We start from the raw sequence: 25,521 nt of genomic DNA, 5'->3' as shown, positions 1-25,521 counted from the left end.
CCCTGCTCAACCCACGGGGCTGCACACACCCATGACCACCGATCCCTAGTGACCTGGGAGGTACCTAGGGACAGAAGAGGCTCCCAGAGGCCATCAGGATGTAGGAAGGAGCAAGGGCCCTTCCACTTGCCTCCCTTTTGGGCACAGCATAGGACCTGTCTCCTTCCCGGTCCTGCTAACACCCAACGGCCCAGTGGGCAGCTAGCATACGGCTTGGGGTACAGAAGAAGCACCACTGTCGGGTCCCTCCTGCCCACCCACCTGACCTCAAATCAAGACTCAACCAGGGCCAAGCTGATCAGGGGCTGGTAATCCTCTCAGCTTTTTGTGCTGGGCTCTGTCCAGAAAGGTCTTCAATGACCTAGGTAAAATCCCTCTTCTCCAGTGGCAACCACTAGGGCTTCTCCAGGGGCTTCTTCCCAGTTTGGGCGGGGGGGGGGGGGGTCTCCCACCTACAGGAGTGCCCCCACAAACTCTTACCTAGTTGGAACACAGCCCCTATAGAGGCCTGCTCAGGCCAGCTTCCCTCAACACCTCCCTGGTTCTGGGTCCTGTTATCTGAAACTTTGCTGTCCCCAACCCCCCATTCAGATGAGAACGGTGACAGCCTGCCCTCAGCTGCACCCCACCCCCCAGTAACGTGTAACCCACCATCGCGTCTCCCACGTTCTTCTGGGGACCCTGGATGCATGCCCGTTCTGTCATGCTTATGCTGATACAGACCTGTGACCCCCACCAGGCACTCTGCCTGTTGCTAGCGTTCAGTAACCCCTGGGTTTGTGCAGGAACCATGAACTTCAAGTCCGTAGCTGAAACTCCCTCGCGTTTGTGTGTTCAGCATCTGGGTGGGTGAAATGCAAGCAAATATGTTTTTGAATGTGTGAATGAACAAAGAAGAGGTTCTGGGTGGGGCCTCTGCCCTCTTGGGAGTTTCAAGTCCCCCAGTGGGACTGGAAGGCACGGGCTGCGCAGGGCAGCATGTGTGTGTGTGTGTGTGTGTGTGTGTGTGTGTGTGTGTGTGTGTGTGTATGTGTATCTGGGGGTAAAGTGGATAGGCCTGTTGCAAGGGGCATGTGCCGGAGAAGAGATGTAGAAGATGGGTTGTTTGCAAGTGTTACATGGGTTTCCGTGTGTGTGTGTGTGTGTGTGTGTGTGTGTGTGTGTGTGTGTGTGTGTCCCCATATAGACAAGTTAAGGACCTTTCCATGTTGAATCATTGTTAGATGAGCCTATGGGGTAGGGTTCTTGCGGGTTGTACACACTTGTAGGTGACTAGCCAGTGTGCCTGGCACAAAGGACGCAGTGTGTAGATGTTAGTGGATACCCTGGTGTTAGACTAGAGGGATGAGCCCCAGCTGCCCCTTTCCCTGCAGTAACAAGCCCTGAGCCTCAAGGCCGGCCTGCCACTCCAGTGGAGTATTTCTCAGGGTAAGGGTACTGTTCCCCAGCAGTAGCTCCCAGGCAGGATCAGGGAGCCTAGGAGCTAGCATGACTTCAGGGATAGAAAGGCTGAGGTAGCCACCTCGTCCTTGGAATCTGACTGCACTGTGATCCTCTCGGGAAGCCTTAGGAGAAGGTAAGCTGTGGCTTCTCCAACTCTGTCTTGGCACCCACAGTTTCCTTTCTGTCTCCAGCAGCGAGAAGATACTGTGCGTGTCATCATAGATACCTGAGCAGGGATACTTAGCAGAGCACCTGGGTGTCCAACAGAAGGAGCTAACCTCTCAGGTCCTCCATTTTCCCCATCTGAAAAACGCCTGTCAGTTCCTCTTCCTGCTTAGCACCAGAGCTAAAGGACCCTGGGAAGGCTGTTCTCTGAGCCCTCAAAGTCAGGTCCCTCTGGTCATGGCCATCTGGGTAGGCCTGAGGTAAAGGGTCTCCACAGTAGTTCAGAGTCTCACCTTGACTCCTCTTACTACAGGACACAAGGAGAGACAACACCCATGTGACCTTATTTTACACCTGACTCAAGCTTCAGATTGCAGGTTGAGGTCAGAGGTCATTGGCTACCTTCAAACCTTCAGTGACAAGTTTTGTCATAGTAGATGTTTCTAGAGCTCTTCAGAGTTCAGAAGGGACTTTCCTGCCCATGTTGCCCTCTCTCGCCAGCAAAGGAAGTACTCTCATGGACTAATGGGCATGTGGAGGCAGGGAGTGTGGAATGTTAGGTAGAGCTGCATATAACTCTCTAGTTCTCTCCCTTCACATACTGAGTCTTCTACACCATCAGCAGACCCTTGCAAGCCCTGGCACCTCTCCCCAGAAGTGCCCTCAAGAACTGGAAATCCAGACAACAGAATTTTCACTGGGGTCTGGGACTTGGTTAGGAGCCACTGTACTCAGGGGAGGATGACACCATGACCCCAAAAGATGATACTCATGACATTGTATCCAACATGGCCCATGTGGATGCCCTAGGCCTGCACACATGCTTGCGCGCACACACACACCATTTACACACAGCCAAGCACATGCTCCTTTCACACACAACTGCGCCCCAACCTCCAAAGAAAACAAAAAACAAAAGATACATTGCTTCCCCCCACACACACCTTGGGTTTTGCCTCTCCGTTTAGAAAACTTCAATTGTAGCTTCTATTCTTGTTTTTAAACTGATTTTGTTTTGAATGTTAAGTAACTATGGCTTGTTTGACATACTTCAGAAAACAAAGCCTCTGGGGAAGAAGTAGCCTGTTTGCTTACGATGGAGCGTAGAAGTTCAATGAAGAACGTTCATTCTACTTCTGGGTTTTTCTGGAATGCTCGGCCGTGCCCTGCTGTGCTCTGAAAGGCAGCCAGAAACACATGCGTGCGTGTACACACACACACACACACACACACACACACACACACACACACACACACACACACATGCTGAGCATGGTACAGAATAGATAGGGTGGCTGGGGAGAGACTAAGTGGGGGCAAACTCAGGGTCTGAACCCCAAGAGTGTCTGAAGGGCTCTGGGGATGGCCCTCTCCATTCAAGAATGGGCTGAAATAGTTGCTCACAATAAATTTAAATAAAAGTAAATAAGAGCTGGGATATAGCTCACTGGTAGAGCACTTATGCCCAACATGCTCAAGTTTGCCCATATACTGCCCCCATAACACAAACTCAGATTTATTGCTCATGATCTTGAGGGCCCAGCTGCCTTTGTTATGATGGCACAGGACACAGAAGTAGAGCCTAGCACCTGGGCTGTGAGGAAAGCCACAGAATGAGACCAGGATGGCCTTGAGCCAGGCTGCCCCTGGTAGTGCAGCTGGTGAAAGCCTGCTCCTTTCCACCTAGGAACTTAGTGAGGCTCACGTCTGAGCCAAGGAGCAGCCTACCGCTGTTGCCCAAAGTTAACTTGAACCTGGTCTGGGGGTATTCAGAATGGTGATGGTTGGTGCCATGGGGGGTCTAGTGGGTAAGGGAGACCCCTCAGAGAAGGCTTGATGGCTTTGGAACCTAGTGTGCTTCCCTATCCCAGTTTTCAGCCCAGGGTCCCATGGTCTCATTCATTCTTGCTTGCGAGGAAGGGTGTGCATTTATAAAACCATATGCCTTGCAGCCAAGCTCAGCCTGCAACATCCAGGTTTGCCTGAGCTGTACATGACAGCTGGTGCCTGCTCATGCCCTGCAGGGTTGTTGGCCTCCAGCCTAGCTTGATTCCATCCTTCTGTGCCCCCAAGGTGTCTACCACAGCCTTAGAAGGCATTGCTCCCCCTACTCCAACCCCCATCCAACCCAGGTCTATTCTCTGTGGCCTCTGGGAGGTTCAGGTTTCTACCCACCAGGTGGGCAGCTCCCCTTGTTCCCCCAAACAGCAGCTCAGCTCACAACACTGCCCTGTTCCTGCCACCTGGGCCCCCAGGTGCCATCTGCCACCTTGTTTCAGACAGCAGGTAGGCGATCTCAGGGCAAGCGCAAGAAGAAAGCATGTAGGCCTAGGATAGAGAAGGTGAGAGGTTCCAAGCTGAGGGTAGCCATTAGCCCACCTGCTACAGGGCATCTGCATTGTCCTCAGCCTCTCTGTAGGGCTCATAAATGCAGGCATGGGGATGGATGGAAGGAACAAAGAGTCCCCCAGTGGATCCCCATCTTCACCTCTTACTGTATGACTGTGGGGTCCCTCTGGACATCTCTGTAGATCTGAGCCTCAGATCAGTTCTCAAACTGGTCAGCAGGGGCACCGTGTGTCTCCCAGCATGTTCCCGTTACCTTCCTGCGCCTTCTGCCTGTCTCTGCCTGGGCTTCTGAGACGAAGGGTGTCTTTGAACCACCTTCCCCCACATTGGACTGCTCCACTTCATTTCATCTTCCCCGGGCTCCAACTCAGAAGTAAACCCTCCCTTCCCACCCCTGCACTTCTTGAATTTAACAAGCCTGCTGGAAAACAATAGTGATTTCCGCATCGATCATAAACAGAAGTGATTACCATACAATTACGGCCTGAACCATCAGCCTGGATGCAATCACAGAGCCGTGTTGTAAATCGGAAGACAATTGCCTGCAGAATTACCCCCAAATTGGTTTAAGTGGCAACAAAGGAGTGTTGGCATTTTGGGGAGGGGTGAGAGAATTCTGGTGGTCCTGTTAGCGGAGGGTCTCCACTGGGGTGCTCCCTAGTGGCTTCTTGGAAATTAAGTATAGGGGGAGCTACCTGTCCCACACCCACTTTTCCCCCTTCAGTTAGTGCTGTGCTGGCACAATTAGTTGTAGACTTGTTTATACTAATGTGTGAGTGGCTAGGTATTCCTTGAACCTGGGCGGTGTAAAGAGGTGATCCTTGTGGAAGGGGGTGTTCCCGGGGCCTAATGATCTGTAACCCTTTCTCGCGGCAGGCGCCCTTTTCCCCTGTGGTCTGTCCAGGTCAGCCCCTCTGTCTAGGCTCTTCTGACCTGCCCTTTCTATATCCTTCCCTCCCTATCCCCTCGCCCAGGGGTGGACTCTCTTCAGGCCTTTCCCACATCCCATCTAGGGCAGCCATCCTGAGGTGTGGCTTTGCAGGCAGCCTCAGTAGTTAAAGCCTCTTCCTCTCCTGTCTGTGCTTTGTGAGAAGTCTCTGGCTGTGAGATGCCTTTAGGTCTAAGTATGGATTGTTATTAATCTTCAGCTCTGTGTGTGTGTGTGTGTGTGTGTGTGTGTGTGTGTGTGTGTGTGTGTGTGTGTGTGTACCACTAATCTCCAGCTGTGCATGTGTCTCTGTGTGTGTCTGTATGTGTACTGTTAATATCCGACTGTGTGTATTATGTTTGTATTGTTAATCTCCAGCTATGTGTGTCTGTGTGTCCGTCTCTGCGTCCGTCCTGTTAATCTCCAGCTGTGTGTGTATGTGTTATCTCCAATTGTGTATGTGTATATCTGGGTGTGTGTGCACGCACACACTCTCTCTAGGATATCAGACTGCGTTGAAGCTCCCAGGAACCAAGAACAGCCTGCCTGTGATTGGTAGACCCAGGTTCTGCCAGGTGCAGCCAAGTCCACCCTGGCAATGTCTGCTTGGCACATCTTGTCTAATCTTCACAGGAAGGTTCAAGCATACTTGTGACTGCCTGGTTTAGGATTCTCAAAGCTGTCAGATGAGTTGGGTTGGTCCAGGCCATACGGTCCATCTGAGTGAGGAGTGGGGTCGTCAGACTGACATTCTATATAGCTAGTTGTCATCCCTTCAGACCTGCTAAGGGCAGACAGTGGTGCCTGACCTGCCCATGACCTCAGACAGCTCTCAATAGTGAATTTACACTTGCTCTTTCATATCAGTCTGTCATCCCCAGTTTTATGAAGAAAAGTGGTCTTCTCCAGGTGCAGCCTGAGGGTCAAGAGTCTTGCCCAGACTTCCTAGCAGCCCTCGGGTCCTTGTTGACCAAAGCTGATTTGAGCCCCACTGCTAGACATCAGAGCTGGACTCACTGGTACCTGAGAAGCCAGAGGCAACCTGTTCTCCATTGAGTTCTTTCTTGCAAAGCCTCAGGATGGTGTCCCTTCTGGACTTTGTAAACCAAATATGGTGGTAGCTTCTCCATCTCTATCCTGAACTCCAAGGACTTGGCCTGAGGGGCTAGAGCAGCCTGGGGGTAGAGAGGGGCAGTCGCCACCTGCTTTGCTCTGGCATCAAAAGGCTGGCTGTGCAGCCTCTAGTGTCCAGTCAGTGGGAAGATGGGGCTCAAAGCCACAGAGCCCTGCACTTGGACTGAGGTGCCACCCCCACCGTGGTTAGGTTTGTGCCGTCTCTACCTCTAAACCCCAGCTTTCTATTCTTTAAGTAGGGACGCCTCCCACTGTGCTGGCTTATATGACCCAGGAGTGAGTGTGCCTGGTCTAGGCTCTTAAGATAATGAATGGTCATCTTTGGCCTGAGGTCCCATCCAGGCTTTGTGAGCATTTGTCCTGGGACATATTCTGCACTGACCATGCTCAGGATTGGGTTTGCTCTTCACAGTAGCTGCTGGGTCTATGCTAAGCAACCGAAGGCAGGGACCCCAGGTGGCCATTGACACTTGAATTCAGTGAATTAAACTTAAATGAGACTTCAGCTCAGCTCTACCTCCATTGCAGGGCCACAGGTGAAGCATTCCACAGCCACAGGTGCCTCTGCCTCTTGGTTGTAGGCAGCACAGATAGATGGAGAACATCCCTACCTTCGGGGAAATTCCATAGCAGGGCTGTGCTATGTTATTGAACTGTTGCCCAAATATGACACTGAGGACAAGGTGGTGGCATGCCATAGGCAGTCTCAGCTAGAGCCAGGCTGAGGACACAGGCAGATCTGCTGGCTGCACCCTGCCTTTTGATCAGCATAGACTCTTCCCCTGCCATGAAACGTCAGTGGACTCCCCGAAGGCAAAGCCTTCATTTTCTTCCTGGGGAACTTGAGGCAAGTAGGTTTTGAACCACTGTCTAATGAATGAATGAGTAAACATCACCGGGATGCAAGTTTGGGATAAACTTGACTACCCTCCTGACAGAATTAACGTGGGGCGGGTAGAGCCAGCCGCTGAGGAGTGATGGATGGCCCCTTTCTCAAGATAAATGTGGCAGTCAAGGTAATCGGATTGTGTGTGACGGTCTAATTTGTAGGCGAGGGTAGGAAGCGCCCAGCCATGCCTCGCCCCAGCCACCCATATTAGTTTAATCAAATGCCCAGTATCTAAATGGCTGGGCCCAAGTGATGGATGGTGTGAGCTTTGTTAAATGCTGTTGCCCTGCCGAGCCAGACTCCCCAAAGCCCCACCAGGCTCCTGAGCTCTTTAATTTGTTTCTTCTTGCTTGGTTATCTCTGCATGGAGCAGGGAAGTGGGACCTGGGCTCTGTCTTCAAGTCATGGATTTTCATAGAGGCTGAAATGGAGGCTTAGAAGCAGCTGATGTCCACTTCCACCTTTTCTCAGAAGCCTTCCTGAGTCATTGCACCATCTTGGGGAACCATGCCCCTCAACCTGGGCTCCAGTCTTCTGTCTCAAGACTCTCCCCTTTTACTTCAGCCATCTGGCCTTTCCCCTTCCTTCCTTCCTTCCTTCCTTCCTTCCTTCCTTCCTTCCTTCCTTCCCTCCCTCCCTCCCTCCCTCCCTCCCTCCCTCCCTTCTTCCTTTCTTTCTAGCACTAGCTGTCTTGGAACTCACCATATAGACCAGGCTGTCTTAGAAGTCATGAGGGCCACCTGCCTCTCCCTCCTGAGTGCTGGAATAAAAGCGTACACCACCACATTCAGGTTCCTTTTCACTTTCTTTTTTTGTTTTTTGAGACAGGGTTTCTCTGTATAGCCCTGGCTGTCCTGGGACTCACCCTGTAGACCAGGTTTTTGGCCTTGAACTCACTGAGATCCGCCTGGCTCTGCCTCCCAAGTGCTGGGATTAAAGGCGTGCGCCACCACCGCCCAGCTCTTTCCACTTTTTTTTTTTTTTTTTTTTTTTTTTTGGTTTTTAGAGACAGGGTTTCTCTGTGTAGCTTTGCGCCTTTCCTGGAACTCGCTTTGGAGACCAGGCTGGCCTTGAACTCACAGAGATCCACCTGCCTCTGCCTCCCGAGTGCTGGGATTAAAGGCAAGCGCCACCACCGCCCGGCTCTTTTCCACTTTCTTAATGGGGTATTTCAGTGATGGTTTTTCTCCATCCTGGATGACAATTGTTCAGTTTTCCATTAGTGCAAGGAACCTTCCCTGAGAGTCTTCCTGTTTCAACATCTAGACAGTGTATTGTACACACACACACACACACACACACACACACACTCTGTGGTGTGAGGTAGGAATTACAGTGGAGTCCCAAGGCTGGGTCCTTGAAAGAGACAAGGTATAGAGCATAGAAGACCCTCTGGGAATTGACAGTGTATTTGGTCTGAAATCCCCGTTCTTGAAAGGGATTCCTGCAGATGGCAGAAAGATCTCCTTCCTCCCTTGTCACATACCTGGCTGCCAGCGGGAGTGTTTGTCACCCAGTCACTACCGGGGTGGTGGTGGAAACCACACTCCAGGTGGGGACTGGAGAGTCGGCTAAGAAGATTTTTTTTTTAAGTAGCAGGTAACCAGAGCTCGCCAGAGCAGTGAAACAAGGTTGGCAGGTGGTGAGTCCAGCGGCTGGGAGGAAGCCCTGGCTGAGGAGGTGCCGGTGGTGAAGGAGAACCCCAAAGTGAATGTCTGAATGAGGCTGAAAAGTTTTGCTGTGAGTCCACGATAGAAAAACTAAAGGCTCCAGCAGCGGTGGTCCCCTTATGAGAGGAAATGGGGGGCGGGGGGCGGGGGATGCCAAATGACAACTGTTTCCACTATTCTCACTGTATGTGTGTGTAGCCTCTTCAGAAAGAGAACAGGGAGGTGGGTCCGGTGTTGGGAGAACTGTGGAGTCTTGAGACTGCTCCCTCTTGCTGCCTCTGTGCATATCTCTTCTCTAAGGAGCATGTTTTTATGACATTGTAAATACAGTGCTGTTTTTCGCCTTCCGAGAGAATAGATTCCCCCGTCCTTTGCTCTTGCTGGTTGTCCTTCGGCAAGTCCCTCAAGGTCTCTAGGGACCAGGAGAAGAGACACGTGGTCACTGGTTCCCAGGACTGTCAGGACAAGGGAGAAAAGGGATGTGCTGATTTCTGTCTAGCATATGCTGAGGACACACGTGCCTGTATGACCTGGCTCTTTTAAGGTCAGAGAAAGAAACTAGTCTCATCCTCAGATTCTCCCTGGGTTCGGGATCCCAGGATAGTCCAAACTGTGAAGTCTGACTCCCTTAAGAGTAGCTGGACTTGCTCCAGCCTGCTGACCACCATCCGTCACCCTGTGGCCTTGCTGGGTTGCCAATTGTCTGGCCAGACCAGCCCCTCAGGCCTGAAGCTTGCCCTGCTGGTGCCGCTCGGCTTGGCCAGCTGGCTGTCCAGCCCGAGCCCCTCCTGCCACAGTGTTTACGTCTCTCTTTCGCCTCAAGCTCTGTTAATTTTTCATGGCCTCCATCAGAGGCAGAAGGCAAAAGCTGTTTCCTGCAGGGAGAGAGCAGGAGCTGGAGAGGCGGAGGGAGTGTTGTGTGGTGATTAAACACTGCAGAGGTCTAAACAAATGGCAGTTGCCTCCTCCTGAGGCTCTGGAAGAGAAACCAGGAGCCAGGACTGCACAGCAGATGGCCCAGACTGCTGTCCCGGGCCTGCCCTCCCCCATCAAGCCCTGCCTTACCTGGGACTGCTCCTGAGATCCCACAGCTGACTCAGCCCTTCTGACTACCCCAGGACACTAGCCACAAGGCCCAGACTACTCAGTGCCACTCAGCCAGTCCACCAGCTGGTGATGTTGGCAACGAGAGCGGCTGGGGACAGACCCTAGGTTACAGATCAAGCAGCTTCAATCAGACCACTCAGGCAGGGTCACCGAAATAGGACCTGACCTGAATCAAATTCTTCACCTGTGGCTCTGTCATGCCCCTAGAACACCTGTGTGGACAGAAAGGTCACCCGCGGGTGAGGCAGGTGCGTACCCCACCTGGGCCTTGTTCCAAACTCTGTGATAAAGCCAGGGCTCCACCCACTCATGTCTCCAGCCTAGGATTTTTTTCTCTGAGAGTCCAAGGTCAAACCTCTGCAGTCTAGGATACAAAGGTGTTAGCAGCGACCCGAGAGAACATTTGCCAAGCTCACAGCGCTGGCCCTGAGAGCTCCTGAACATTCTTCCGTGAAAAGGAGAAAAGAGCCTCTCAAATCTGTTCCTGAAGCATCTGAGGGGACCTTTCATACTGCCAGGCTCTGATCTCAGCCACGCCTTTGGCCGGGCAGCGCTTCTCAGTGTGAGACCGGACAACATTGGCATCACCATAACCCGGTGGAACTGTAGATTCTTCAGGTCTGTCCCAGTGAGTCAGAGACCCCACAGCGAGTGGAGTCCAGCACTTGTCACCAGTGCTGTGACCTTCCAGATGATTCTAAGGATTAGATGAGAAGAATGTCTGGCCTGGAGATCCAGATGGTTCCGTCCTGCTTTGGGACTTCCCTGTCCAGGACATACTCTTACAAACTGGTGTGTTACACACTGAGCAACTGAGTAGCCAGTATGGGTATCAATAGAATTACTTCTGCTGCAGCAAGATGTCTGGATATTTAAAGAAGCCCACAGAGAATTCTATCAGGTTTAAACAAAAAACCTCTTTGCCTGCCCCACCCTCCAGCATGCCATACAAAGGGTGTCCTTTGGGTTTGCTTCAGATGGCGTCCATCTAAAACCAAGGGTGCCTGTGACTAAACAAGTAGCTGGCATTCTGGAATATGTTCCGGAATGTTTCTCTAGGGTGTAAAAGAGACCCCTATGGTTTAGAACGAAGAGCCAGTGGCATAAATAGCTGGATCTGGTGTTTTCCTGCAGCAGACTAGCCACCTGCCAACCTTGATGGGCACCTGGAGAGGAGGCAGTCACAGGCAGACACAGGTTGTTCTCCAATCCCAGCAATTACGTCAGGCTTTCTCAGAAATGGCGCGGAACAGCTGATCAGGGAGGGCGTAGAAATGAAACTGCTCTTGTTTGATGAGTAGGAAGGCAGCCCCAGCCGCCGCGCAGTTCTGGGCGGAGAACCCACTTGAAGACTGGGCAAGAAGGAGCTTCTAACCACCCCTGCTTACTGTGTTTAGAGCCCCTGGACTATAAGGCCTCCTAAAGAAGAAAAAAGAGCGCCTGTGCTGTCCCAGAGCTGACTCCTTAGCCCGAGGTTGGAGGAAGGAGGCTCCCATTCGTGTTTTTTCACCAGGATCCTAAAAGCCTAAAACTTAACCAGTCGGGAGCTGGGAAAGCAAGGAATGGGTGGTAAGGGAAAGGGTCCAAGGCCTAAAGGCAGAGCGTAGTGCAGGGTCTGCCTATCAGATGTTCCCTGAGTCAGCCCAAACCCAGTCGTGAAGGGTGTGGGTCGCCCTGTGAAGTACTGCCACCTTAGTCTCACCTGCCTCTGTCACCATGCCCCCACACCCCTTGAGTGTGGGCAGCTGCCTGGATTGTTCCTTTGTAGAAACAAGTTTGCTGTGGGGTGATCACTTCCCCAAGGCTGAGTCACCCCAGATGGCCTCCATGTTGGCGTCACGAGCTCTGCCATTTGAGGGTTCCTAGGGTGGTCATTGGCTGCTGGCTTCCCAAGGGTTGACACAGTGTCCAGCCAGGCTGCTCAGCACACAGATGTTGCCAACCAGCTACTGGTGTGTTGAGCACTGGGGTTCTGCTGAGCACTGGGGTTCTGTGCTATCTAAGGAAGGATTGAGACTCATTCCAGCCTGTTACCTGAGTCTCACTGAAATGTCTCAGAGGAGATTAGGGAAAAATAGATCCCTTCATGGATTCCCCCCCCCCATCCCCAGTTCCCTGAGGTCAACCAGAGGGGTAGTGCTGGTTAGCCTGCACGAGAAAGCATGTGTGATAAGGAAAATGGATCTCGAGGCTGTACCTGCTGGAATGAGGCTACCTACCGCTCCAGACCCGAGAAAGTGGGACTCCTTTCTTACTACAGACCCAAGCCAGTGTAAGGAGAGCCTCTTGGTCTCCCAAGCCAGCTGACTTCATTCCCTTTCTACCTTCATTGCTATCCCAGGGCCCCAGGGCTGTCCTTGGCTTGTTCAGGCACTCCTTGGGGCCAGAAGGCATTGCATGGGGGCAGGCAGGGACCTCTGTAGCCATTTGGGAATACTGATGTGTCCTTGAGCACCAAGGAGATCTGCCCTGGTGGAACCCATGTCCTCCCAGGATGTAGAGAGCAGGCATAATGTAACCTGGCCTATCTGTTAAAGCCATAGAGCCAAGGTTCTAAAAGAAAGACCTCCTCTGGGTTCTCTCCCCTCTGCTGCACACATGGTTGGTTGGTTGGTTGGTTGGTTGGTTGGTTGGTTGGTTGTGGTACTAGCTCCAGGCATGTTAGGCAAATGTTCTACCCCTGTGCTACTATCCCCAGGACTTGCATTGTTGTTGTTATTGTTCTATTCTTGAGATAAGGTCTCACTATGTAATCCTGGCTGTCCTGGAATTTGCTGTGTACTCCAGTCTGGCCTTGAACTCAAAGAAATTAGCCTGCCTTTCCCAGTGCCTCCTGAGTGTCCGGACTAAAGGCCTGGCCTGTTATCTCTCTTGTTTTACTTTTTACATTTACGTGTGTGTGTGTGTGTGTGTGTGTGTGTGTGTGTGTGTGTGTGTGTAGATCAAAGGACAGCTTGTGGGGGCCATTTCTCTCGTTCCACCTTGTGGGTCCTGGGATTCAGACTCACGTCACTAGGCTTGGTACCAAGCCCCCTTACCCACCAAGCCTTCTCACTGGTCTGCCTTTGCTCTTTCCTGCTGTAGTGGTCTGCAGCCTCTAGCCAGCGAATGTCCATCCCTACAGCCTAAGATGACAAAGGTCACAACCCACCACACACTAAGCTGTGGCCTGACTCAGTCTCCTGACGTCTGGATAAGAGCTGTAGCTGTCCGCCCACAGGAGGAGCTAGCTGTGGGAGGACCGATGAGCCAGTCCTTCAAGAGGGTAGTCTCCAGAGGTGGCTCCCTGCCAGTTCCCAACCAAAAGCAGCAGCTTGCTGGCCAACATCCCAGCCCAAGCCCATCCTCGGGTCCACAACACTCTGAGAGGACACTTTGCAGAGGTGGGACCGTCTTAAGGGTAGGACACTCGCTTCCTGATGAAAACACACTCTTGACTTGGCACTGAAGTGTCTTAGCATCTGAGTCTGAATTGGACCTCTGGGTTACCCACTGCTCATTAGAGCAGTGGGCGGGGCACTTCTCAGACTAGGCGGTTTCTGAGGCCCAACTCAAAGGCAATATCCTTGGGTCTCCTCTTGCTCAGCCTGGACAGCCTCCGCAGGGCAAGGAACAGCCAAACCGGTTTGGGAATCAGCCTTGAAGGCTCCAGGGTCCCCTAGAGTTCAGTTCCCAGGGTATGTTCACACGCCTTGAGACACCGCCTTCTGCCGACCATAGAGCCCTTGGGAAGAGGGGGTGGGAGTGAGCAAGCGTATTCTGGAGGCCGGGGTGGGGGTGGGGGGAGCGGCCTGAAGCTACTCTAGGCTGGGCCAGACCACGGGATCATTAAGTCCACACCTTCCCAGCCTGAGGAGCTGACAGGAAACTAACGTGCATACCTCAGGCAGGCTACACACCAGATCTGGTCAGTCCTTGCCTGTGGGACCTAAGCTCCTGTAAGAAGGAGGTGGTCAATGGAAGCGTTCCCAGCTAGTGTGCCAACAGGCAGCCTCCCCTGGTTCTTACTTACCCTTCTTCTTACCACACAGTGATGGGGATGGCAGAGCAGGGAACAGAAGGTGAGAATGATCTGGGAAAACCAAAAGCTGTTGAAGCTCAGGCTTCAACCCCCTACCGAGAAAGGCAGCACAACCGTGTGGCGGTACCTATGGAGAGCCTCCTCCCCAGAAAACCAGGGGCTGTTGTCCGAACCACCAGAGTCCAGCACCCTGTGACCGTGGAGCAGTCCTGACCCTTTGCCACAGCTGCAGAGTACTTCCCACCCACCCACATGCCCTCCTAGACTCTCCTGTGGAGCTTAGAAAGGGCAAAAGCTGCCCATGGCCACACCGGGAGTTAGGCTCGAGCTCAGCTCAGATGAGAAACTGGGACGGTAGTACTTCCGTGTCTCCCGGTGACAGGTCTGCTCTCAGATATGATGGCACAGCCACTGTCCTGTGGAGTCATCGTGTTTGAATCCACCAACCCCCATTCCCTTCCACCAGCACAGTATTGTCTTGGGCAGCCCTTGAGGCATGGGATGTGAGGGTGAAGCCAAGGGTGCCAAACAGCTGGGAAGCGGGAGGAAGCGCTGACTCTCAGCCATCGTGTCCCTGGGCAGATCTCCACCATTCCCAGAAGGGTGAGCAAGGTCAAAATGGCCACCCGTCCGATAGACGGCCGCGCCTGTCGAACCCTAAGGCTGCGTTACCATGTCAGTGACTCAGAGCAACCTGGCCCAGTCCAAGAGTAGGATCTCCTCTTGTGGTCACGTGCTTCCTTTGTGGGTTCCTCCTAGGGCAGGGAATGGGGCCATTTCTCCATTTCTGGGGCACCCAGCAGAGGAGGACTCCAGAGGCAGAGCGATAGTTCTGTGGACATTTCTGTTCTCCAGGATACAGGTCCAGTGGCCTGACAGGACTGGGAACAGAGCCATGAGAGCCGAGCCCTGGCTCCTGTCACCCTCCCACTTCCTTCAGGGCACAGTTGGGTGACTCTTAGGACCTTCCCAAGCTGGTTTGTGTGCAGAGGGTGGCTGTGAAGTCTGCCCTAGCCCCTGTTCTCAGTGCTGCTGCAGAGGGTGGGCCTCGACAGGCTGGCCCCTGGCACTTTGGACACAGGAGCTGAGGCAGGCGGGAGTAGATCAGTGTTATGGTGGTTGGAAGGAGGGGTGGACTTGCAGGGAGACACTGGATGTGGACACCGCTGAGTGCCGGAGATGGCACTACCCACCCCAGGGAACAGTGAGCATAAAGGTGCCAAGTGGGCAATTTTTAGCATTTATGTGCATTTGTGTGATTCTCCTAGAGTTTGGGAAAGACAGACCACAAGGGACCAGGTCCATTCTCTATTTGTCAGGTGTCTCGGCATCGGAGAGCCTGCAGAGGAAGGCGGCAGGGAACACCAGTCAGACAATTCAGCCTGCAGGATGCTCTGCCTGCTAGCATGATATCTGCATTTGTCTGTGAGCTTGTTCAATGTTCCTCTCAGGAGGGAGGGGACTGAGTGCTTCTCATATGAGCGTCCTAAGTTACGTCTGATCTATTGTCTTGGGGCTCCTCAGACCAGGCTATCTATCCATCCATCCATCCATCCATCCATCGGTGTTTTGCTTGCATCTGTGTTTATGTGAGGGTGTCAAATCCCTTGGAACTGGAGTTACAGACAGTTGTGAGCTGCCATATGAGTGCTGGGAATTGAACCTGGGTCCTCTAGAAGAGCAGCCAGTGCTCTTAGCCTCTGAGCCATCTCTAGCCCTGAACAAAAGGACTTCTTACTGTGTATCCCTGGTGAGTTCTAGAGTATTCAGCATAAGTAGGAGGCTCCCAGAGGCCTCTGTCATGGGACCAGGACCTTGTGCTTGGAAGATGAAAGAGGAGAATGTGAGAATATGACCTGGCCCCATCTAGAGGAGTAGGAGGTTGTCTTTCTTCTCATGGTTACCCCATGGGAGATAGATGTACAGACACCACGAGCATTAGTACCAGCTCGTGAGCAGAGATGAAGGTGGCAGTTGTCCCCAAGTCACCTACACTGTTGTTTCTGTAAGCTGCCTACATTTAGTCTCATTCCCCTGTGGCTGTGTGTATCGTGAAATGTGTCAGGGAACTCTGCAGTGGGTTTTATGTGGTTGACGGTGGCGTGGAGATTGGATTGCATTCAGGGGCCTTGCAGTTGCGCTATAGCCCGGGTCTCAGATGGAGTGCTTGATGACTGACCGTCTCCCATACTCTCATGTACTGAGCTATTTCTGTCTGTGACTCACCGCAACCTGTTAGTCATGTGTTAGCTGCGCAGTTCTTACTAAATGCTACACTGAGTACTGGGACGATGGAAGTGAGCCCCTCTAATCCCATGTCTAGCCCCTGGATATCACGACTCACGGTCCCATCTGCTTCCATTGGGCTTAGCCTGACTACCCAGAGCAGGGTGGGTTGGTGACAGGCAGGTTGGGAGACAGACATGTGGTGGCGAGTCCTGTTGGAATTCGTTCCTGAGCTTGGAGGAGGCAGAGTGCAAAGAGAACAGACTGCTGAGACAGTCAGCTCATCGTGACCACTTGGCTGCACAGGCCAGTGGGACACATTCTCCTCCTGGGACTGGAGCGGCCACGTTGGTGGGAGCTCTCCTGCCTCTGACTCAACAGGAAGTGCCCTAGCTCATCCTGCTGCTGTGTCATGGTCCCCTGTGCACCTAAAATGCATGACTAAGATATTTATTGGAATAATGACCCTTCCCAGGGTATGAGTGTGGAAGAGGAGTCTCCTGTGTCTTGCAGGCCTCTTCCTGGCTATTTCAGAGTCCTTGCTGGGTGCCCTAGGTCCCAGAAGCCACCGCGCCTATCCCTGCTGCCCCATGCACACATACACAACCCTCCTCCCCCAGCTGCCTGGTAGCCATGGAGCCGCTTTGTGCTCCTCAGAATGCCTTTGTTTCGCCCTGCATTCCCTGGTGGCAGCATGTTGGATAAGGCTTCTGTTTGGTTCTCACTTCCAGGTCTCGGACCACCTCCAGACTGCCTCTCAGGCCCAGCTCCTCCCGGCATCTGGTCCCTTCCAGTTCTTAGATCTTACAGGCACTGAGCAACATCCCAGGCCTGTGTCCACCCCTCCCTGCCTGGCTGCCCAGGGACCTGTTTCCCTATGACGTCCGGTTTCTGGCTCCATTTCAAGCTCAAGCCCAACCCCACAGCCTGGTGAAGGGCAGCCTCTCCTGTGCCCCTGTTCACCTACTCTCCTAGATGCTGGAACCCAGCCTCTGCTCCCTCTACCCCAGCTGGATCCCATCATCGTTGGCTCCCAAAGCTTGATCTCTGAAGCGCCACCCCATACCAGAGGTGTCCAGGCAGTTCCCAAATTAGAGCCTTGCAGCTTCTCTTTTCTTTGCCCTAAGGACATTGTGGTGGCCTCTGCTTGAGAGTGTTGTTGCAAGAAATGTCTTGAAGGGGCAGAAGTGGAGAACTTGGCTCTTCCATATACTCTCAGACCTGCCTCCTGGAACCCAGTTAGCAACCCCTGTATACCCTGCGTTCTTTCAATTCCACTAGGCAGTGGGCATGCCACCTTACTGTACTCCCCACTACCCCTGGTATAGGGGAACCTAGCTACGTCCTCAGGGACACAGAGGAGCAGAAACATCGTTCTTCTGGGGCCACAGGTGTCTTTGTATGAACTGAGGAGGCACAGCTGCTGCTGGGTAGGAAACTGCCCTTCTCTTCCTGTCCTCGCAGCAGGACACTGGCTGCCCTCCCTCTACCCCTTAGGGAGTAAAGAAGGGGCAGGTCCACATGCAGAGCCTGTGTGGAATGTGCGCGCAGATGGCTTCATCATATGCCCTGAGACGTCGACCACACATGTTTCCCATGAGTGTCTGGAGTTCGTAGCTCCCCAGGACATTGTCTCTGCCCTCTGCCCTGGGGTCAGAAGTGGACAGGCACACCAAGGTCCCAGAGCCTTCCTTCCTGTCACTCTCAAGCATGGGGGCGGTGGGGACTGATGCTGATCATCATCCGGTGAGCACACGATCACTGGCCATGTGCCTGCAGAGTCCCCTGTGCTTCAGAGTGGTGACTCGGACCACCCTCACAGCTGCCCGATGACCTTGTCCAGATGTCACACAGAGGTGGACTGGTTCCTCCCCGTGTGTCTCCCACTGGCTACGTGGTGAGTGCTGAGTTGCTAGGGCTGCCTTTCTGGAGTTGACATGCATTGTGGAATAACTCTGGTCCTCCAACCCCATCCCCATCACCACCACCTTTCTGGCTCCTGCTTGCACTCTCCTGGGGACACGGTATACCACATCTGCTCTGCGGAGCAGGCAGTCCATCTTAGAGATTGGAAATTAGCCTTACGCTGAGGACTCACACGCAGCCCACATGGTATCGTGTAGCTGGGAAGGCCAGTGTTCCCCGCTACTGCTCCCCACTGGTACCCACTGGGGACTGCATGAGCACCTTTGGGAGGGACTAGAGGCCTTCCTGGAGGAGCCAGCACTACAGAAGCACAATGCTGCAAGGGAGGACAAGAGGAAGTATTTTCTAGGCATGTCTTGGTGTCTTGAAGACTAACATATGGGGGGGGGGGGCTGGAACCTGCCGGGCAAAACAGGCTCCAGAGTGAGGAAATGAGAGGCTGTCTCCCATTTCCAAGGCCTTCTCCTGCCTGCACTGAGCAGGGTGCATTTGCAGGTGTCCCGGGGCCCTCTAGCAACCACTCACTGCCACACAGATCCCCTCCACCTACCAGCTACAGTTTGAAACACGGTCCGTGTCACTGTCATTGAAACATCATGTTACACCCATTGACAGTCAAGGCCTGGAGAGAGCAAGGTCACATACATGTCGCGGGCACTGTTTTGCTCCCAGATTGTTCATGTCCCTTGCCCTGAATCCTAGCAGGACAGCTGACCCCTACGGTCAGGGTTAGCCAGGACAGATGTGCACAGAGGTGCCTCCTTGCTCGCTGGGATCATCTCTAGCACAGGAAGCCCCATCCATACTCAGTAGGTGTTTGGCGGCTCTTTGTCAAATTAATTTAGGTGAGTGACCAGGCGCTTTGGCATTTAAGGTGACAATAGAGTGGAATGGAGCCTGGCAATAAGATGCTAGTTAGTATTTCTTGGGAGCCACACATGGTGGCTCTAATCCCGGTACTTGGGAGGCAGAGGCAGGCAGAACTTCTTCAAGTTCAAGGCCAGCCTGGTCTACATACTGGGTCAGCCGTAGCTTGTCCCAAAGGGTCCAATGGATCATTTTTTAAAAATTTATTAATATTATGTGTGTATCCATGTGTGTGTCACACAGCACACATGGGAAGGTCAGAAGACAATATACAGGAGTTGATTTTCCTTCCAGCATGTAGGTCTCAGGTATGGAGCTCAAGTTGTCAAGCCTTGAGACATCTCCCCAGCCCTCACGTGATCATTGTAGATGTGTCCGGGGTATGTGTGTTTGTCTGCTGTGTCGAGAAGTTTGGAAATAGTTTGAAATCTGAGTTGAGTTCCCAAGTAAGCAGCTGGGGTCCACCGTGGTCCCCGCTGCTATGTGGTGAGGTCAGCTAGAAGGACACTTGGCGGAGTGTTCTGTTTGGCTGGTGAGGAAACCGGCTTCCTCCAGTCTGAGAGGCCGGACTCCTGGGGCTACCCGCCTCTGTGCTTGGGCGTTGTGCAAGGCCTGCCCCAGGTGGGCATCGAGGAAGGGACCTCTAGGGATCGTACACAAGAGACACGTTTGCGGCTTGTTCTGCCCTCGGTAAGGCCAACCCCTGCCGTGGGTCCATCTGGAGCAGAGGAAGCAGTGGCTGCCACTGTACTCATGTCTCCTGAGTGCCAGGTCTTAGATCACAGGCCTCTGTGGACCCCACTCTTAGGTGCCGTTGGCTTCTGCTTCCATCTGCTCCTCTGGTTCCCAGTTTCTGGTGAGCAGAAGGCTTTCTCCATGTGGATATCCCAGACTGTGAAGGAGCCCAGCAAGGGTACAGTGGTGCTGGAACACCTCTCCGCATTCCTCTGCAGCCCCCCAAATGCTCAACTCTAGGAGGGTGGCCTTGGATCTAAGTGACATCTGCACCCAGCCCTGCAGGTGACCTGTGCACCTCCAGCTGCTGCCCAGGCAAAGCAAATGTGCCAACAACTGCCATGAGGCCAAGCAAGCTGTCCTTGTAAAAGGGTGAGGAGGGATGTGGGATCCTGGCTGATGCTTGAAGATGGAGGGGGCTTGGTGACCTGGGAGTGGGACTCGCCACAGAGAGGGGTAAAAGTTATGGCCAGAGTGTCTCTGATGCCCATCCTGGGACTGTGTGCCTCACCAGCTAGTATGTAGGTTGAAGCCAATGGAGAGACAAGACTTAGGGAAGCAGGTGGGCCTTCCCAGATCAGAGTGTGCTTAGCCCCACCTGGCTGAGTCCCTCAGTCCCATGGGCTTCTGCCTGGTCTGTCTCTTGACGTACTCCCCTTTTGGCTGCAGATTTCCATGTGGTGTTGGTCTCCTGTTGGTCTGCACCCTCCCGAGCATCTGCATTGCTCCTGCGCATTGTGAGGGAACTGCTGTCAACCTGTGTGCTCAACCAGGCTCTCAGCCAAGGCAGGGAGAGTGGGGTCCTCTGTGTTGCCTCTCTTTCCCTCCTGGACACAGGGTTGTGGCCTTCCGGGCATGTGACGATGTGGCTAACACATGTCCTGCCAGCTACCTTCCAGTCCTCATGGACTCATTATCTTTCCAGAAACTACCCCACTTGGGCCAGGGGGGAGGTGGACAAGGCCACCCTTCACCTGTAGGGCAGCCTGTGGTGACCAAGGAAAGCCCTGAATCCCGCAGTGGCCTGGCTGGCACTCAGAGGAGCAGGGCTTGGATCGGGAGGCAGGTTGCAGGCAGCAGAATGCTCTGCATCCGTGCTTTGTGCTGGCAGCAGGCCTCCTGGAGCTGCAGCCCCTCGGGCCTCGTGCGTGCAGATGAGCTTCCAGATGCCTGGTCCCCTGTGCGAGGAGCATAGCCAGGGCCTGGCGAAGAGTGGAGCAATCAGAAAACACACCTGTGTCTGACCCAGCCTTGCTGGATAGGCAGCTTTCCCTCTAGCCACGTCTAGTGGGTGCTGGGCGCTCACTAGGAGCCTCATCAGCTTCCGGGGCAGATGTACGTTGGGGCTGGGGTCCTGTCCTTGTAGTCACTCTGCTCTGCGCGCAGGTGACAGCAAGGGCACCCACAGAGAACGGTAGTACATCCGGGTGTCCACGGCCTCTCGGGGAGAAACAGAAGCTCCCTTGGGGGCTACGGCCCCACCTCCCTCCTTGGCCGAGCACTTGTACCCACCAGACAAGCTGAGCAAAGCATCTGGCAGCCTCAGTGAGACCCGTGTCGGCGCTGTGGGCCGAGGCAGGATCTGTACAGGGCCTGACCGTTTGCAGTACCAGGCACTCCTGGTCATTGTGCACGTGGGCATATTCCTCCGGTGCTGGCAACGGGAACTTCAGGTTCCATATTTAAGTGGGAGGAGCCAGGAGATGAAGACCGGCTGGGGTTTGGCCTGCTGAAGGCATTCTGCCTTCTGTTGGGTTTCTTACGAGCAGGGACACTGTCTATCTCACCACTCTCCGGTGATTACTGTGAATGACTTCGAGTGCCTGAGCCACAAGACAAGAACAAACACACACCACACACACGCACACGCGCACACGCGCGCGCACACACACACACACACACACACACACACACACACACACACACACACGCTCACACTGCTAACCCTCTGCTATGGAAACCTTTCATCCTAAGCATTTGAGTCCAGCAGAGAGAGAGGCAGGAGAGAGAGAGGAGACAGGCTGGTGTCAGCTCGACAGGAACGTTCTGGCTGGGAGTTTCAGAGAGGCCAGTGAATGCTCCTGGGTCCTCAGCTCCAAAAAAGCCCTGAGTTGTGGCTGCGCCTTACGGTTTTCAACATGTCTGTGATGAGAAGCCACTAAATGTTCAGAATATGGGGTAATGGGGTCCCCCAAAGTCTGTGGGGGAGCAGGAGTGTCTGGTTACACCCTGCCCCAAGGCCTTTGTTGGGCCCTTTCCCTCGGCTCACCCTTAGCTCCGTCTCTACCCTCCTCATTGTCTGAACCCTTTGTTGGTGCCTCTAACCTGGTGGCCCTCCAGTGGCCCTCCACTCTTGGAGCAGATGCTTTTGATCTCTCCTTTGAGAGCATTAGCCTATTTCATAGCTTAAAACACTGAGGCCGTCTCCCAAGAGCAAACCCAACATCCCAAACACCCTGTCTGGGAAGGGTGCAGTGAGGACTTGAGTGTGTGTGCCCACTGAGGACTTGAGTGTGCCCACTGACCATCTGTCCTTCCTTGCAGCCCTGCTGTCCTCCTGGTGTGAAGAACTCGGCCGCCTGCTGTTGCTCCGACATCAGAAGAGCCGCCAGAACGACCCCCCTGGGAAACTCCCCATGCAGCCCCCCCTCAACTCCATGAGCTCCATGAAACCCACTCTGTCGCACAGGTGAGCAAGCATGCCTTTGGGGATGGGCTACCTGGGCAGGCACTGAGCAGCTATCTTCTGGGTGCCTGGGGTCTGCTTGGAAACCTCCTGTGATGCAAGCCCTGAGAGCGGAGCCTCCGAGAGGCAGTTTGGCCTTTAAATCCTCCTAAATGATGTGGCTTCTTCCCCATCAGGCAGAGAGGGAGGGCTGGTTTGTCCCCACCCACTGCCACTTTGTCCTTGAGATGTCTGGCTTCTAGTAGAACATTAGGAATCATGAGCTCAGAGCCTTTCCTCGATCCAGAGCAGGCACTTAGGTGCTCTCAGGGAAACCAGGGGCAAGAGGGTCTCAGGACGCCCCAGGGCTGGTGGTCACACCCCAGCGTGGGGCAGAACCAGGCCACACCCATCATACCAGAGCAAGTGAAACTGGGCTGGGACTGCCAGAACCCTGGATCCTAGGCAGGAACAGGCTTGCTAGGGGCTGCCAAGCACCTAGGAACTGGCCAGGCTGCCCTGCACCAGCCTCGGAAAAGCACGTGGTGAGACTGGCAATTCCCTGTTAATTATCTCGCAGGCGCCTTGCTGAGCTGATGCTCTGAGTATTCTGTGGGCTGACCCCGCAACAACAGGGCCCGTCATGCTGTCTGCACCCCCTCCTTGTGGGTCCTCGCTAATGACTGGGGCCTCTGCAGTCGGCTCAGCTCTCATTATCCTGCCTGGCTGAGAGCCTCACGGCCCAGAACATGCTGTAGTCAATCCTGGACTGCATGGTCCAGGCACTGCCAGAACTCAGGGTCAACTTTGTCTTCTCAATCGAATTAACTGTCAGGACCAGAGAGGGCCTCCACGCTCATCAAAGCAAGTGCCCTGCCCAGCCAGGATGGCCCAGCTATGTGTTTACCTGCCATTTCAGAGCACAGCAAGCTGCTCTCCTCCAGGACACTGCCTCACCAGGCCCTGGGCCCAGGCTCTGACAGCACAGCCTCTTCCTCCTGTGCCAGTGTTTCCTAAGGGGTTTGTACTTGGCCCTGGAGAGCTGTGTGAGGTGGTGGTCTTATAAAGTGTTTAGCATCGAGGGCCTTGCCTACCTTACTTTTCTGATGACTGCCCCATTTCCCCCAAGCATGGCAGCCATGAGAATACCCAACACATTTGGGAGAGTGGGGATGTTGCCTTAGTTGAGAACTGTCACTCTAGGGAGGCCAAGCTTCTGCCTTCCACTCTTTATCCCTGGTCCAGCTGTCAGTGAATAGGACTTTGGCAATTGATCTGATGATATTTTAGCTTTGACCATTTCATTTGGCATTTGGAGGCAGAGTCTCTGTCTCTGTGGCATCGGCTGGTACCCATCTCCTGATCCTCCTCCTGATTCAGCCTTCTACTGCTAGGATTGTAGTGGTGTGTGTGTGTGTGTGTGTGTGTGTGTGTGTGTGTGTGTGTGTGTGTGTGTATGTGTGCGTGCGCGGCATCATACTCAGCTGTCTCTTACTAATTCTGCCCAGCCCTTCAGCTCCTCAGAACCACCCTGACTCCCATCACCCCATTAACCTGCCTCTCCCAACTTTCTTTTCCTACATCATTTTCCTGGAGATGATGGTGACGGGCCAAGGTACCGTGGCTTCCCGCTCAAGTCCTGTCCCAAACCTGCTTGGCTGTGGCTTCTCTAGCCCTGGAGCATAGCAGGTTCCAACCACTGCCAGTCCTTTACTAGGTCTTCATCAAGTTGACTCCATATGGATTATTTGTCATTAACCAAAGGCAAGGCTTCTCTTTCCTCAGAAGCCGAATCTATCAGCAGAGGAGGAAGGTTCATGGGGCAAAATTAGGGGCTGGTAGCTAAAGGCGGGACAGAGGGAAGCCGGGGTCCTAGGAGGAGGGTAGGCAGGGCTGACAGTTGGAGGCTTCCTGAAGGTAAGGTATTTTGACTGTGGAGGATCCGGGCTGAGGAAAGGCCACCTGCATTCTGTGACCTCAAACTGGCTATACCTAAAAGTACTGTGTGTGAGAAGCTGCTGGCCAGCATGACAAGTTCAGGGCTTAAAGGTCTCAGGGCCTTAAAGGTCTCGTGGGATAACAGACTTCGCACAGCCAGTGGTGTGCGAGCTGAAAGGCCTAGATAGCATTATTCTGTGGCCTCTGGTGGCCTTTCAAAGACAGGCTAGGGAGCTGGGGACCTGTTGGCCATGGATTGGGCTTGAGCCTGATCTGTTAAACTGAATGGAAGTTCCTCTTGGGAGCATAGCAAAGTTGCAGAGCTTAGAAGGCAGCTAAACCGGCTGAGTGGGAAAGTGAGTTGCCCAGGAACACACAGCTGAGAGAGGCGAAGCAGGACACAGAACAAGGTAGTCAAGGGTAGGTAGGAAGGGAGAAGTTGTTTGCTGGTTTTGATGGTTCTGGAACAGTCTATGCCCCGCTCTCATCCACGGCTTACTCTAGGTAATTACCACAATACTGCCACATTATGGTGGGGCAGCTGTCGACCAATGGCCAGTCCCTGACTCTTCTTTAAGCCCAGTGCTGTGGTGAGGATACTGAGACACCAGTGACCAGAAGCTGACTGGCCTTCCTTGTAACCTTCGTGCCTGTCCCTGTGGGAGGCATCTCTCATTTTCAGGGGAACTCTGGAGGGCCCCAGGAGTTATTAAGCTTCGAGTGTAAATTCCTAAACATGGAAGCGAGAGCCTGTGCAGTGGAGACACTGACTGACTCTGGCATCTTCACAGGGGCTTTGGCCATCTTGTTAAGGGTGGAGCACAGTATGTACACTGGGAAGGTCTGGGTGTGGTACCCAGAAGATCCAGGGGTTCAGAAACTCTGGGTCCTCCACGAGAGGCTCGAAAACAAGCGGAGGGTAGGAACCAGGGACCTACCTGAACCACCCCCCAGAGGTCTGGAGGGCCCCTGAGGACCGAAGTGTTTCTGTGGCTCAGGTCATTGTCCTATCCACTGAAAACCATGAAGATGTGGTGGCACCACAGTGTAAGGCCGCAAGTTAGGGCCTGAGCTCTCTTCCCTTGGGCTGTGCCCTCTGCCTCTGTGAACCCCTGAAGTCCCAAAGAGACATGGTGCTGCCATGTCTCCATGCAAGAGATGCAGGGAGGGACCAGCTACTCCCAAGGCACTCTGTAAGAGTAACTGACCTTGTGAAGAAGGGGAACTAACTGTAGCTTGTAAAGAGTGTGCGGCTCCCGTTTTAGCCTCACCATTGGCGGTACCAAGGTCATCTTGCACTTAGCAAAGAGACACAGAAGCATATTACGTGCCTTCCCCAAGATGGAAGCTGGGAGGTACCTGGAGATCGAGCCATTGCCGGGGCAGAAGGGCACCTTTGGCATCCCTGAGGTGATCTCGACTTTATCCCAGCAACTTCTGCTTCCTCATCCAGGGTTT

At 53.6% G+C, this 25,521-nt stretch overlaps 1 protein-coding gene across 10 annotated transcripts in view; it reads left to right on the top strand.

Moving 5' to 3' along the window:
* Zmiz1 (zinc finger MIZ-type containing 1) overlaps nucleotides 1-25,521 on the top strand; it is a 204,935-nt gene that overhangs the window by 150,461 nt on the left and 28,953 nt on the right. For 6 of the 10 annotated variants that reach the window (XM_006991625.4, XM_006991626.4, XM_006991624.4 and 3 more), the window contains one exon: nucleotides 22,005-22,149. In XM_006991625.4, the coding sequence (XP_006991687.1) occupies nucleotides 22,005-22,149 (145 nt within the window). Of the gene's footprint in view, nucleotides 1-10,742; nucleotides 10,883-12,761; nucleotides 13,069-22,004; nucleotides 22,150-25,521 lie in introns of those variants that run through there. The other 4 variants (XM_076544571.1, XM_076544573.1, XM_042284586.2 and 1 more) reach the window with 2 other exon arrangements.

The sequence above is a fragment of the Peromyscus maniculatus genome, chromosome 9 (assembly GCF_049852395.1).
Source record: "Peromyscus maniculatus bairdii isolate BWxNUB_F1_BW_parent chromosome 9, HU_Pman_BW_mat_3.1, whole genome shotgun sequence".
NCBI lineage: Eukaryota > Metazoa > Chordata > Mammalia > Rodentia > Cricetidae > Peromyscus > Peromyscus maniculatus.
The sequence above is the reverse complement of the archived record's forward strand: the minus strand, read 5'-3'. Positions and strand labels throughout refer to the sequence as shown.